A 14,525-nucleotide genomic window follows, 5' to 3' on the forward strand; every position below is an offset into this window, starting at 1 on the left:
TTCAAAGTTTCAGTTCTTTGTCTTCAGAGCCCATACAGAACTGGCCCCAGATGTTGAAAGAGATTGTTTCAATAAGATCAAAGCATCCTACAAGAACTGTATTGTATTGGAACAATGGACACACTTATTTCAATTTAATCTAAATCAAAAAGGAGCAGGATTAAACTAAATCAAAATAAACATTTTTAAACCAAATTAAGACTATCAGCACGGGTTTGCACTGATTTAAATAAACTGGTTTAGTTAAACCAGAGCAGGTCTGCGTATAGACATGGCCTAAGACCTGGGAGGAGTAAGAACTGACCAGATTGGTTACACAGGCACAGCCTTGTGATCTCACAACCATTAATCTCAGCAAGGTCTGGAATTCATTCAGTCATTAAGTACTTATCAGTTTAACAGTACAAGGCAGCAGAAGGAAACCTGGTTTGGTGTTTGGGGTTTTTTTTGGTTTTTTTGGGGGTGGGGGGGTGGAAGGGCGCTCTGACTCAGGAACCTCTTGGTCAAATGAACCCAAATTTGAATCACTAATAAGAACGGCCATACTGGGTCAGACCAAAGGTCCATCTAGCCCAGTATCCTGTCGTCCGACAGTGTCCCATGCCAGATGCCCCAGAGGGAATGAACAGAAGAGTAATCATCAAGTGATCCATCCCGTCGCCCGTTCCCAGCTTCTGGAAAACAGAAGCTAGGGACACCATCCCTGCCCATCCTGGCTAATAGCCATTGATGGACCTATCCTCCATGAACGTATCTAGTTCTTTTTGAATACTGTTATAGTCCTGGCCTTCACAACATCCTCTGGCAAGGAGTTCCACAGATTGACTGTGCGTTGTGTGAAAAAATATTTCCTTTTGTTTTAAACCGGCTGACTATTAATTTCATTTGGTGACCCCTAGTTCTTGTGTTATTTACTTTCTCAATATCAGGCATGATTTCATAGACTTTTATCATATCCCCCATTAATCGTCTCTTTTCCAAGCTGAAAAGTCTAATGGTATCGTACCTCGGTTAGACAAACCGAAAAGTAACCTTTAGGATTCTAGAGCACTTACAAGAGTAGAGCTTTAAAGCATGGAAAATGGCAGAAATGGAAACTCTCTAGCCATTTTTCTGTATTGGTGAAAAAAAAAATATACAGAAAAAATACACTTTTTCTTAAATACCAGTCTCATTTTGGGTCTCCCAAAGCTTTTGTGGATGACACGTACTACCCTGGGTGTAACTCAACACATTGAAACCATTTTGACCCATATCACATCAACGGTTTGATCTCTAGCTCTGTGCAGAAAAATCCCACAGAGAATGGAAAATTTTAGAGTAATGGCTATTTGGCAGGGGTGGGGGGTGGGGGGGGGTGGAATTTGTCTCTGCAACCCCTACCTCGAATGACCTCAAATCTGGACTACTAACCATACCCTGCACTCTCCTGCAGTCCACCTAACTTCAAAGGAATCTGACTGAGCATACTGATTTTAGAGTACTTAGAGAGGTTAACTTTAAACAAAAGTCATAATGCAAGCTTAAGTATAATGGTGATGCTGCACTGCTATAATAATCTAACAGCAGTACATGAACAACTCAAGCAAGAAATGAACTCCTACCTTGTGTCGTTTCTTGCTCTGGAACCATCGTTCCGTGTGGGACCTTACATACCAGAAAAAGGAAGACAAACTTATTTAGTGTAGACTTCAAGGTAGAAAATAGACTTCAACGCTCAGATTCATTTCTAATGTTGAGGTTAATTGAAGAGAACCTCCCTATTTGTGAAAGCTTCTTTCACACAAATCTGTGTACCAGTCACATTTTAAGCTATTACTGGGGAGCCCAAGAAAAGAGCAGTAATGCATTCTTTCCCCTCAAATGTGTAACAACACAGATTCTGAATATTATTCAGCATTGTGTGATATTGCCAGCCGCAAAAGCTCATCAATCATGAGAAATCATTTTTGTTTCCAGTCCCCGAGACAGATTCAAGCAACTGCCACTGCCAAACTCCACCTTGTAGAGAGCTATTTTTAATGTTCTTCTCTCTCTGCTCTCCAGATGGCAGGATAAGACAGCAGAAAAAAGCTGCACTTCTGGAATTTTTCCTTCCTCTGCTTCATGGATTCCTCCCTTGGTGACCACAGGTGTGGGTTGTTTTTGCTAGGCCAGCTCTCTGGTACTCTCAAACTGGGCTTTTTCCCCATCGCTCTGTATGGTTATTCAGGCCTGGTCTACACTACGTGTTTAAATCGATTTAAACAGCGTTAAATCGATTTAACGCTGCACCCGTCCATACTACACTGCTTTTTATATCGATTTAAAGGGCTCTTTAAATCGATTTCTGTAATCCTACAAAACGAGAGGAGTAATGCTAAAATCGATATTACTATATCGGAATAGTGTTAGTGTGGACGCAAATCGACATTATTGGCCTCATTATTTTACAGTAGCTACCCACAGTGCACCGCTCCAGAAATCGATGCTAGCCTCGGACCATGGACACACACCACCGAATTAATGTGCCTAGTGTGGACGCGCACAGTCGACTTTATAATATCTGTTTTATAAGATCGGTTTAAGCTAATTCGAATTTATCCTGTAGTGTAGACATAGCCTCAGAGAGAACAGAGGAACCGTTGGTAGCTTTAGCAGCTGGCTACTCTCCAAGCAGACCAGCAGTTCCTAGTGGCCTCAAACAGAACTGTAGCATATCAGCCTAAACTCCAGAGTACCTTGCAGCTCCTCATTCAACTGCCTTGTACAAATCTGACCCCAAAACACAGCATTTGTGGTACTGTGAGTTGGGGGATGTTTAGGCTGGATATTAGGAAAAACTTTTTCACTAGGATAGTGGTGAAGCACTGGAATGGGTTACCTACCGAGGTGGTGGAATCTCCATCCTTAGAGATTTTTAAGGTCAGGCCCTGGCTGCGATGATTTAGTTGGGGATTGGTCCTGCTTTGAGCAGGGGGTTAGATTAGATGAGCTCCTGAGGTCCCTTCCAACCCTGAGATTCTATGAATTGCACATTAGTCTATGACTGGTTTCCACAGAGAAATATGAACCACATACTCAGATATCACTATGATGGGAACAACATAAAAAAAATCTAGTAGAAGTAAGCACATATGTAAGGTAATATATTAATTTAATCAGATCAAACAAGCAATTGTAATTCCAAGAACGGAAAAACCATGACTTTATATATAGAATATTGCAAGTACTTCCCACAACTACATATACATCTATTCCCTTAGAGTGTATAATAAGAATGTATTGGTTATTCCCCCCGCCCCTCGCCTCAAAAAACAGCCCTTCATATTTTTGTTTTTATCTTGTTAATTTCCAATAATATCTGTATTTAAACAAGTGCTTATTCCTCTACAGCCTGGCTCTTCCTATTTGATCCTGCAGTGAAGTTATAACACTGAATGTGTAACTTCTTAAGTCACCTGTAGGTCTATGGATTGGGAGATAAGCAGGAGGATGACTATTTTTCTTGCAGGATCAGTAGAGGGAAGAGCTTTTATTCAAGGAAAGATCCAAAATAATAATGTATCTTGATGCCTGTGGGGAGCAGGTGGGAAGTCAAACCTGGGACCCGAGCCTCCACTGCCTGAGATACAAGACCTGGGTCTGTTAGCTCAAAACCTTTAGTGCAAAAATCTATATACATGGTCCAGCTATTGGAGGGGGACAGAGCACCACAGTCTGTAAACCTGGGTTACAACAGTAAGTAGAAGACAAAGATATATGCATTTTCATTTATAAAACTTTTTTTTTTTTTTTTTTAAGTTAGAGGTCTTTAAAAAAATCTCAAAAAAAAAATCCATCAACAAAGTAAAGCACGTTAGATATTTGTTTCCTTCTTTCTCCTCCCAGCACGCCTTTAAGAATAGGATAGCTGAAGTCTGCCAATAACATGAGGTGACTTTCTAAAACATTGGAAAGAATCCTTGATTTTATGCTTGATTTGTCTAAAAAGATTGAATAGTTAATGTACTGTCTCTGTGAAGAATACCAAAGCAAAGTATGTTTACTCTAATTTGAAGAAAAAAGGAACCTAAATGAAAACTATAACGAAGATTCTCTATCAAGGAATCCGTTTCAATTAATTCATTTCACACATGACCAAGGCACAGCCCTGAAGAAGAGCACAAACGAGTAAGGAGCAATAACTGGAAGGAATAGCTGCCAAAAACAAGAAGGAAAATGAATGTCAACAGTACCTATTTTTAAAGGTATTTTTTGCTGAGTTATGAAAAGGCATGCATGACATCTCAAGAAGTATTGAGACCCATTGTTTCCTCTTCTCTTCACTGTTCGAAATCTAGGCTCTAACTTTTCTCAGGAAAGCAGATTTCTCTTTCAGAATTGAGAACTCAGCATTAGTCTCATTACTTTGGTAGAATGAGCCAGCTAAGTCTTAGTTTTATATAGTCCTATATAAAGAGTTTAGCGCCACCAAGTTAATCAAGGTGGACTTGACATTAGAAGACTGTTTTGGCAGATCTACTCCCATGCTATGATACAGATAATGTTTGTTCAGTAAAGGACTCACAAGTGGCATCATGGGCTTCATGTTTACTTACTGTAACAAACATGCTCCACTTAAAAAGTATAATAATTTTTTTTTTTGACCGCTAGCCCTGCAAACTGAGCCTGGGCTATCCAGCTTACATAGTAATAATATTTAACACCTGTGCAGTCCATTAGATAATATTTAACACCTGTGCATCCGACGAAGTGGGTATTCACCCACGAAAGCTCATGCTCCAATACGTCTGTTAGTCTATAAGGTGCCACAGAACTCTGCTCATTTTACTACTGACATTGGTGTAACTGTTTGGAACTTTACAGTTCCACCAATGACGCATAAGATGGAAGATATTCCAGCTCACTTAATCGTAGTTTTACAGGTTCTGTAGGATTAAAGGAGTAAAACAAAATAAAAATAGAGAATTTATTTCATCATAAAAGTGAAACAATCAATCTAAATACACACAGGAAGTAGATCTGCAGAGTAAGGTGGTGTCATTTTAGGGCAGACCCACATTTTAAAAAAGCATCAAAAATTCCGCTAACCTCCAACTCTTAAAACAACATATTATGAATATTGCTACACTGATTTCACAATTCAAGCCTCTAGATTATGTTCTGGTAGAAAGCGCATACTTGAAAGTGCTCATCTGAATATGGGAATATACTGTTAGTCCAAAGAGCAGAGTTTAAAAAGTCATAGTTAATGCAGTTAAACTGCAGATTGTTATCAGATGCTGAGGGCAGAGTCCATCTGAAGTCTCTATGCAGCAGACAGCAGCTCCAACTCAAAGTACTGTGTCAGCTGCTCATTCTTTGAGATCCATAAAAAAAAGGGGGGGAAGAGAACTATAGGGAAAGACAGACATGGATAAAATACAGTTAAATGACAAGAAGATAGCAACTCCAGACACCCAAAACAGCTGACTTTATAATCTACACATAAATAAAAAGCGTTGGGAGGAAATAAGAAACCAAAGTGCCTAAATGGTTAGTTCCTAGGGAAAAAACCACTTCATTTATTGATATTCTATAAACATGCAGACACTAGCTGCATAATAAAGTAACTAGCACACTTGGCTATGAGTCTGTAATAATCTGTTCAGCTTTAAAAAATGAAAAAAAGAACAAAGAATTCAGAAAACTGTGAATGAAACAGATGACACTGAAAGGAAAGTCAGACTGAACATTGGAATGAATCTTGAAATAAAATACTTTGAAGTCCCATCACTCCTTTTATTTGGTTATTTTATGGATCACAAATTCAAACTTCAAAAGAAACAGAAAGGTTAATGGAAGAGTTCAGTCTTTACAAGAGTGCAATATAAGTGCTGTAAGTAATTATTACAAATAAATTGTACTATCTGCCAAAAAACAGCTTTAGATAAGCAGAGATTACATACCCTATTTACTTGAACAAACACTCACTTCTTATACTTGTGGCATCACCATTAGTTAGGAGCTCAGGATCTACCTGCATCCCATCCAGACAGACAGACAAGTCTCCTATCACCTCTGCTGGTTCTCGGTCACCGACAAGCTGCAGTGTCACAACCACCTGCTCCACTAGAACAGAACGTACAGAAAAATTAGAAGCTCCCCTTTATGTTAACATATTATTACATTTTATTAAAGAAATTATCATAAATCTACAGGAAATAAATAGAATAGCTCTGAATCCCGATAGGAATAATGTTAATAATATTTATGCTTCTTGTAAACCGTCCTCCCAAACCTCCTGTAAATAGGTATTATTCCCTTAAAGATGAGGAGACTGAGGCAGAACAGTGAAGTGGCTTGAACACAGAGAGAACCAGTATTAGAACAGGGGTCAGGATTCTGGAGTTTCTGGCTGTTTTGTGTTTAGACTACTGGACCACACCTCTCAAACAACTACTAGAGCTGACCTCCAAAACACCTTTAAGAACCAGAATTCATAATATTCCTCATGAAGTGCATATACAAGTTTTATATACAGACAAGAATATTTATCCAGTCATTGAAAAAATTTATATTTAAAAACATTGAGCTTTTCTCTCTTGCATCTACAGAAGGAAGGGAATTTAGTTTTACAAGCTAAGCCACTGCATCTAGTCACAATGGAACACAGTTTCAGAAAAATATCTTTGCAATATCACAACAGAATATCGGATGTTACATATAGCAAGAGTCCCTAGATTAACTTTCTTCCAACTTTAGCACTGTTACATGGGTACCAACAAGTCCTGCAATTACAGTACAGACAGTTGAAAGAACCAAAACAAACTATTCTTTGGAAGGCCAGAACAAAATGGAGCCAATGCAAAGGTATGTGCAATAGTAATGTGGATTCTCTGTGGAGGGTTTCTGTAACACAATACTCAATGTGCTTCTCTTTACAAACAATGTGAAAGGTGCACATATTCAGCTACATAAGATATTTGAGTCTTGTGAAATGATATAGCATCTCATCAATTTAAACAAACAAGCAAGCAAGCAAAAACAGCCTTCATATGCATATTTTTGTGTCTGGTGCCAGGAACACGACTCAGACAGTGTTTAACTTTAAAATAATTATCTTCTGAGGGGTTTTTTTTTTTGTTTTTTTTTTAAAGTTACCTAATCTTCGGTTTGATTTTTCAGTCCCACATTCCATCTCTTACTCCACACCAGTGAGGTGTAAAATATCATGTTTGTAATACCACTGTAAAAACAGTGTATTATAAAGTAAGACTACACTGCATGATCAGTCAAAATGAAATAAACTGCAAGAGAAAGCTCTTAAATACCATCAGTAGACAAAAAGGAGCAATTATACTTTAGATATATTCTTTAAATCATCACATTATTGACAAGGGTTAAACACAGCACCTTGAACTACCACATAATGGAAGTATGGCAAATTTCATATAAACAAGGTAAATTTTTTAGTTACATACTTACGTTTCATATTGTTTGATTTCAGTGTCTCATGAACCTCCAGAGTAGCACTACCCAGTAGAATATCAGACTTTAACGTCTGATGGCTCCAGACTCGAAAGTTTAATTTACTGACAGGAGTGACAATTCTGTTGGGGAAAAAAAACGTACAGAGAGCAGGACAATAGTGAACACTGGGCAAAGCATCACAACCAGCCTATGATACACATCAGCCTTCATTTAAAAAACAAAGCTTATTGAAAATAAAAATGATATTATTTAACTGACACACCAAACTTCAAAGATGTTTTAAAATTATAACAGCTTAAAATGCATTAATTTTCTTGTTATGTGGATGATGGGAAAGCAAGATACCAAAGAGTAACCATTTTGACTTCTCTTTCTAAAACTGTTCATGCTTGGGTCAGAAAGTGGAGATGGTATGCCTCCTATGCTCAGAAACAATCAACTTAATCATACTTGTGTGAAAATTGACTATTAACTATTACAATTAACATCTAAAATTGCTATAACCAAAATTTAAGAGAAAATTTTTTTTTATTTCTTTTTTTTTTTTTTTTAAACTTTATGTAGGTTCAGTTTTACTGTTTACCTTGCATGGACCTATGCATATAACTTTTCATATAGCAAGAGGGGAGAGAATATTTTTTCAGAGAACAAAGGCATTGTAAAACACTAACATTGGCAAGGGGCCTGCAGGAGAGGGTTAGTACTCAAAAACTACTTTTAATATTTTGAAAAGTTGACTAGATTTCAAGTGATTATGTCCCAATGTGCACTTCTGTGAAAATGCAAAGGTCTAAATTATCATATATTTAGTCCACACTGCTGTGATGAAAGTGAAAGGAACTGGGACTCTATGAAAAGTGGTTATCATAAACTGATATAGTATTTTGCACTACCATGCTTTTGACTACAAAATGAAATGAAGTTACCAGGAGAATCCCTTTCTGAGTAATATTAGGAACCTTCATGAACAGGATGGTCTTCTCTTTGATATGACAGTGCTATACACTTAACCCTAAATTCACTCCCCCAAAATTCCCAGAAATAGAGTGAGTGTATTGCTTTTACAGCATTCTGAACTCTTGCTGGCCTTGGGGTATGGATCTCAAGTTTAGTCCCTAAGTAATTCCCCCTGTAGAATATAAATGGTCACTACAGCATCTGCCACAATGTCTAAAGCAACCTGAATGCAATCATAGAATGTAGTGAGCAATTTACCTGTTCACTCTCACCTGTTCCCTTCTCCCTCCCCAAAAGCCTGTTTAGAGCAAAACAAAGGAAATCCACTTTTTAAAAAGCATACACAAAAACTGAATAAATCTAGTGGTTCATGAAAAGTGCTACATTAACCCCGGAGACAAAAGTTTACCACAGAACAGGTGAAGCACCGACAGTGGCAATGCAAGTTTTTCCTCACAATGTGCTGCCAATAGGAAAACTTATCTGTGCCTTACCAAATATTTCCTTTCTTGGAGTAATGAGGTCCACAGAGCCATGACATTTGGGGCCTCTGCTCTATGGAGTCTCGGAGGCAGAACAAACCTCTCAATCAATGGCAGGGGAGATGTGACTCTAGCTCTGTGAAACTACCAGCTCAGACACTTCTATAAGTCTAACCACTCTATATCAGAAAGGAAAATTAAGTATTAAGATTAAATAGAACAATCTTCCCACAGATTAATGAATAACAAAGTTGAGTGCCAATTAATAATCACGTCTTTCCTTAATTTACTGCCCAGTCAGGGTGGGTTTAATCTGTGGACCTCATTATTTTAAGAAAGGAAATTTTCAAGTAAGGCATGGATACATTTTTCTATTCTTATCTGTAGTGAAATGACACTGGGATTTTCATAGCGTCCACTCAGGATGAGGAGAGAGGAATGATAGACACATGTTATAGGTATGTATTTAAAATATAGTTGTTATGTGATGTCAAAGAGGGTAACCCTTTCCTAACAGTCACTGGGATATTACAGCAAGAAGCACCCATTAACCAAAGGCAGCATCAGATGATGACTGGATTTCCAGCTTGTAGAATTTGGAGAAGGTATGAACAGATGAGCAGCTGGTTGCTTTACAGATTTCCTCGTATGAGGCATATGATCTTTTCGACCGTAAGCTTGCCATAGCTACGAGGGAGTGAGCTCTGATTTTGGAAGATGGAGTTATGCTTTTTCCTCTGCATGCTTCTGATATACAATAGTTTAGCCACCTGGAAATGGAAGATTTTGAAGCCTTCTTTCCCTTTTGACACCAGAGGATAAAGCAATACCACAAAAGCATTTGCCTTACTGAGCTGTGCAGTGGATGTGTTACTTGGAACACCCACAGAGTTCTCAAACTATACCACAAGTATCAGAGGGGTAGCTGTGTTAGTCTGGATCTGTAAAAGCAGCAAAGAATCCTGTGGCACCTTATAGACTAACAGACATTTTGGAGCATGAGCTTTCGTGGGTGAATACCCACTTCGTCGGATGCCGCATCCAACGAAATGGGTATTCACCCACGAAAGCTCATGCTCCAAAATGTCTGTTAGTCTACAAGGTGCCACAGGATTCTTTGCTGCTTTTAAAGTATACCACAGTTTCTCTTTGGGGTGGGCAGAAGGAAGGAAGGAAGGAAGGGCAATTTCTTGTGTTTTATGACTCTGGAATCACTCTTTGGAAATAAAGGGCAAGGTCAGTTCTGATTACTACTTTATCTTTATGGAAGGCGCAGCATTGAGTTTCCAGGAAAAGAACTCCCGACTCAGATACCCCATGAGCTGACATGGATGCTATCAAAAAGGCTACCTTAATGGCTAGAAAGTAATGAGGCACTTTCACGAGTGGCTCAAATGGAAGGTCTCAATTGGCACTGAGAACCAGGTTAAAGTCCCATGAAATAACTCTGTGCTCCTCTTCAAGAGGCTGTAGAAGAGATGCTGCTCTCAAATAAAAAAAATAAAATAAGTTTGGGCACCTAGGTAAGATGAAATCTACTACCTGCCTACTGCACTAAGGATGCTAGACAAAGCAGCACCTTGAGGTTTGAATTTCAGAACTGCAAGGCCTAAACTAAGTCCATCCTGAAGAGAATCGATGGAGACACATTATGTAGGGGTGAGACCCTTGTCCTGGCAGCAAGGGATAGAGCTCAACCATGCTCTTGAATTCATTGAGTTAGAGTTCTTTCTGGAAAATAAAAGTGTGCATATTACCTGTCATGAACAATCTTCTTGACTTAAGACTCTCCATTCAAGAGTGACGCAGTTAGGATTAGACGGTCTGGATTCAGATACATGATTGGCCCTTGTAATATCAGATCCCATCCAGATGGAAAGAGTATGGGAGGTTTTTGTGTCATGTTGAGGAGGTCTGAGAACCAAAACCTCTTTGCCCCATACAGGGCTATCAGAACTCCAGTGCTGCAACTCACAGAAATGCTACAGACGATCAGGAGAGGGGAGGAGAGGCCAAGAAGAGAAGACACAGAAACCTTGTGATTTAAGTGGGAGGTAAACAGATCTGTTGCTAGAAGATCAAATTCTTTCACCAGGAGATTAAATGCCTCTGGGTATACATCCAATTCTAAATTATCTAATTTTTGCATGCTGAGCCAGTTGGCCATGATTCTTTTTCCCTTGGATGAGAAAGGAGTAAATTGGCTGCAGATTCTCTCCTTTTCAAGTCATCATGAGATAAGCTTCTCTTTGACCGGCAGTAGTCCTTGTTCTGCTATATCTGTTGATGTATGAATGGCTGAGGTGTTGCCTGTTATGATGAGCACAGGAGGGAGTCCAGATATGGGAGCAGAGATTTGACACCATATTGGATTGCCATGAGCTTTCACCAGTTTATAATGTGCTCATTCTTTTACTTGGACCACAATTCTTGATCTCACATGAGCACCCCATCTCTGCAAGCCTGCCTCTGTGGTGGTAACTGTCCAATGGGGAAGCCCAACTTGAATTTGCTTGGACTCATTCACCACTTGAATTACCTGCAAATCCAGCTGGGGAGAGACACCCATCTTTCAGTGAAGGTAAGAGATAGTTCAGGGAGGTATAAGAGGAAGCTCTGCAGTGGCCTCATGTGATCACTGGCCCGCTAAGAATGTCTTTAAAAGAAACCATTGAAGTGCATGAATGGATACATCCCTTAAGCAGTTGATGGTTTTGATAATACTCCTTAGCTTCTCCCATATTTCCTGCAAAAAAAAAAACTTTGAGGAGGACATTGTCTGTCTCCACTCTATGATGGGGAATCTGCTGAGACTAATATTAACTGACTCAGTCTGCAGCACCCTTATTGTCAGGGTGGTGCTATCCATAACCCCAGTTTTAGATAAGGCTCAGATAAGAAATTTGTCCAGGAAGAGGAAGACATGGATCCTCTCCTGGCTGAGAGCGGCTATTAACACTCCTAACACTTTTTGTTGCTAAACCAAAGGACAAGGACCTGTACTGGTAGAGTTGTGCTTCAAAAACAAAACATAGGTGCCTCTGTGAAACTGTAATTGAGCTATGAGATAGGCATTCTTCATGAAGTTCCCTTTGCTGATGGTGGCCAATACGGATTTCAAGGTCTCCATATTGAATTCTGATTTCTTCCTTAATCTATTGAGTTATTTAAGGTCAAAAACTGTTCTGTGGCCTTCTGAAATTTTTTAGTTTTGGGGAGATGCGGGGAGGAGGTAGGGAAGGAGACTAGGCTCAGTTTGGAATAAAGGCCTTGTTTCCTCTGTAGAGAGCCTGATTCTATTAATTCCATTCATAGGATAACAAGGAAGGTTATCTGCATACCCCTACCCCTCCCTGTAACTCAGGGAGAAGCCCTTAGGCCATGTGATTTTTCTTCTTCTTTTTAGGTTGAGATGGGCCATACTTGAATACTGTCCAGCAGCGTTACATTTATGTATTTAATATTGTTGACCTAATGTCCCCTGATCATCTCAGTCCCCTATTTCAATTATGAAAACTATGCCTGCCTTTACTTGGCTACCTGTGAAGGCTGATACAGTTAGGTGGCTACTCTTTCAGATAAAAATCTCTCCCAGTTAGAAACTATAAGTCCCTGACCACCAGAAAAATAGGCACATTTATCTCAAGTAGTGATACCAGGATAAATTTTGACTGGTGCACGCTAAGGAACCTTCTGGCTTTATGAACGGAAGGGGGTGAGAGGGGAAGGGAGAAGACAGAAATAAATAAAGAGTGGGTCAAGAGACCCTTACTGCCTGCTGGTTCTTTCCCATTTGTAATGCTATCCCTCTCTACCCTCCAAAGCCACTTGCTAGAGGGGAGGAAGTGGAGAGGCACTGTAACTTGCTACAGAATCTAGGAACAATAACCTGGACATTAGGGCATGGTAACCACAGCAACTGAGAATGACAACTTGACACTTTCCCAGTCTTTTACAGAGGGATATGTGGAGGCTATAGCTTGACTAGGGCATCTGTAGACCTTTAAGTTTAATTTACCAAACTCTGTATACCCACACCTGAAAGAGTCTGCTTGGGGGTTTTGCCTACATATATATTTTAATACTTGATTCTCTAACTTTGATTTGGACTGCTGGTCTTCCTTCCATAAGGAGGGAGAATTCCCTTTGTGAAGGTGTGTGTGTTAAGAGGCCTGATTTTTTCGGCATTGTTCTGTCACATTCCACACTGTGAGGGTGAGCTGAGAATCATGGTTTTTTCCTCCTAACCTCTGTAAAATACTTTGACATTGTTTCTACTGCTAAAACCCACATGTGAATCCTGACTACTACATAGCTTCCTGGTACTCACCTATCCCGTCCAGTCCATTCAAAAAAACACCACTGCTATAAAATAAATAAGGTCTACCTATCCTGCTACTCATCACCCCTTCCCCTTAATTCCATCAATTGTTTATACTTTGTTCCACTTCACGTTCAGTCTTCTCTTCTCCAGCAAGGCTCTACTATGCTATCTGTCTTCTTTAGGCACTGTCTAACACAAGAAAATTAAGATCCAGAATTCTTCACCAAGGCTCCTCTACTAGCATCGGCAATGGTGGAGGCTGACATATAGAGAGAACTTGGCTATTTTTAAGTATCTGCAGTATGGTAGCACAGAAGCCCCAACTGATATTGCTGGGCACTGTATAAAGTGTTCCCAGTCTAAATAAAATTTTACTATCCTATCCTCTAACCTGCTCTGCAACCTCCTACATTGCTGAATTATGGGTCCTATATTTGCTGGCATAGATAACACATAATACCACTAATATCACAGTGCTAATGTGACTTCTGAATCTCAAATGCTATTTCCACATAATCTGATTATGTCCTACACTCTGCCTAAGCCTCTGTTCTCTTTTTCTTCCTCCCACTTACAACAGTTTTTAGTTCACATTGCCACCTAGATCTGGAACAGTCTCTGTTCCATTATGTAAGACTAATACCTAGCTGTTATATAGCACTTTTCATAAGTAATTCTCAAAATGCTTTACAAAAGAGGTGATATTATTTATTCCCAAGCAACTCTGCTCTCCTCCAAATGTCTCCTTTCAAGTTAAATTTTCATTCATTAATCTCTGTGGGCGGAGAGAGGGGAAAAAAATAATAAGAGGTAGGTTACCCCGGCAAAACAGTATTCACCTCCTATACTTCTTGCACTCTAACATTTTTTTTTTGTGGTCCTTTCTGCCCACTACTGCCTGATGTCATTTTTGCTGAGTTATTGGTCTGATGTAGACTAATTTCTTAGAGGAAGGGACATGCTCTTTTTATAGGTCTTTACAACGCTATGAACACCTCAATATAAATTCCAGCTCATGTGGTCATGCCTTAACTTTTTACTGATTCCACTCACATTCTATTGAAATGACAGCAGCACAGAAGCTCCTTAGAGGAAGGGTTAAGTGACATTAAAATACTATCAGCTTATTTTGGCCTCTTTTCTCCCCTAAGGTAGCATGGAAGAGAACAATTAAACTGCACACGTTTCTACTAGTTTTAGAATAGGGTGACCAGACAGCAAATGTGAAAAATCAGGATGGGGGTGGGGGGTAATAGGATCCTATACAAGAAAAAGACCCAAAAATCAGGCCTGTCCCTATAAAATCA

At 39.3% G+C, this 14,525-nt stretch overlaps 1 protein-coding gene across 3 annotated transcripts in view; it reads right to left on the reverse strand.

Annotated features, from left to right (window-relative positions):
* Window positions 1-14,525, reverse strand: part of ITCH (itchy E3 ubiquitin protein ligase) — a 112,876-nt gene that overhangs the window by 51,399 nt on the left and 46,952 nt on the right. For all 3 annotated transcript variants that reach the window (XR_012656996.1, XM_032780885.2, XM_032780886.2), the window contains 3 exons: window positions 7,450-7,574; window positions 5,956-6,093; window positions 1,605-1,647 (listed from right to left, as the gene is read on the reverse strand). Coding sequence is in view for 2 of the 3 variants with exons in the window: in XM_032780885.2 (XP_032636776.1) it covers window positions 1,605-1,647; window positions 5,956-6,093; window positions 7,450-7,574 (306 nt within the window). In the remaining variant the exon portion in view is untranslated. The remainder of the gene's footprint in view (window positions 1-1,604; window positions 1,648-5,955; window positions 6,094-7,449; window positions 7,575-14,525) is intronic.

Source organism: Chelonoidis abingdonii, chromosome 14 (assembly GCF_003597395.2).
Source record: "Chelonoidis abingdonii isolate Lonesome George chromosome 14, CheloAbing_2.0, whole genome shotgun sequence".
Classification (NCBI taxonomy): Eukaryota; Metazoa; Chordata; order Testudines; family Testudinidae; genus Chelonoidis; species Chelonoidis abingdonii.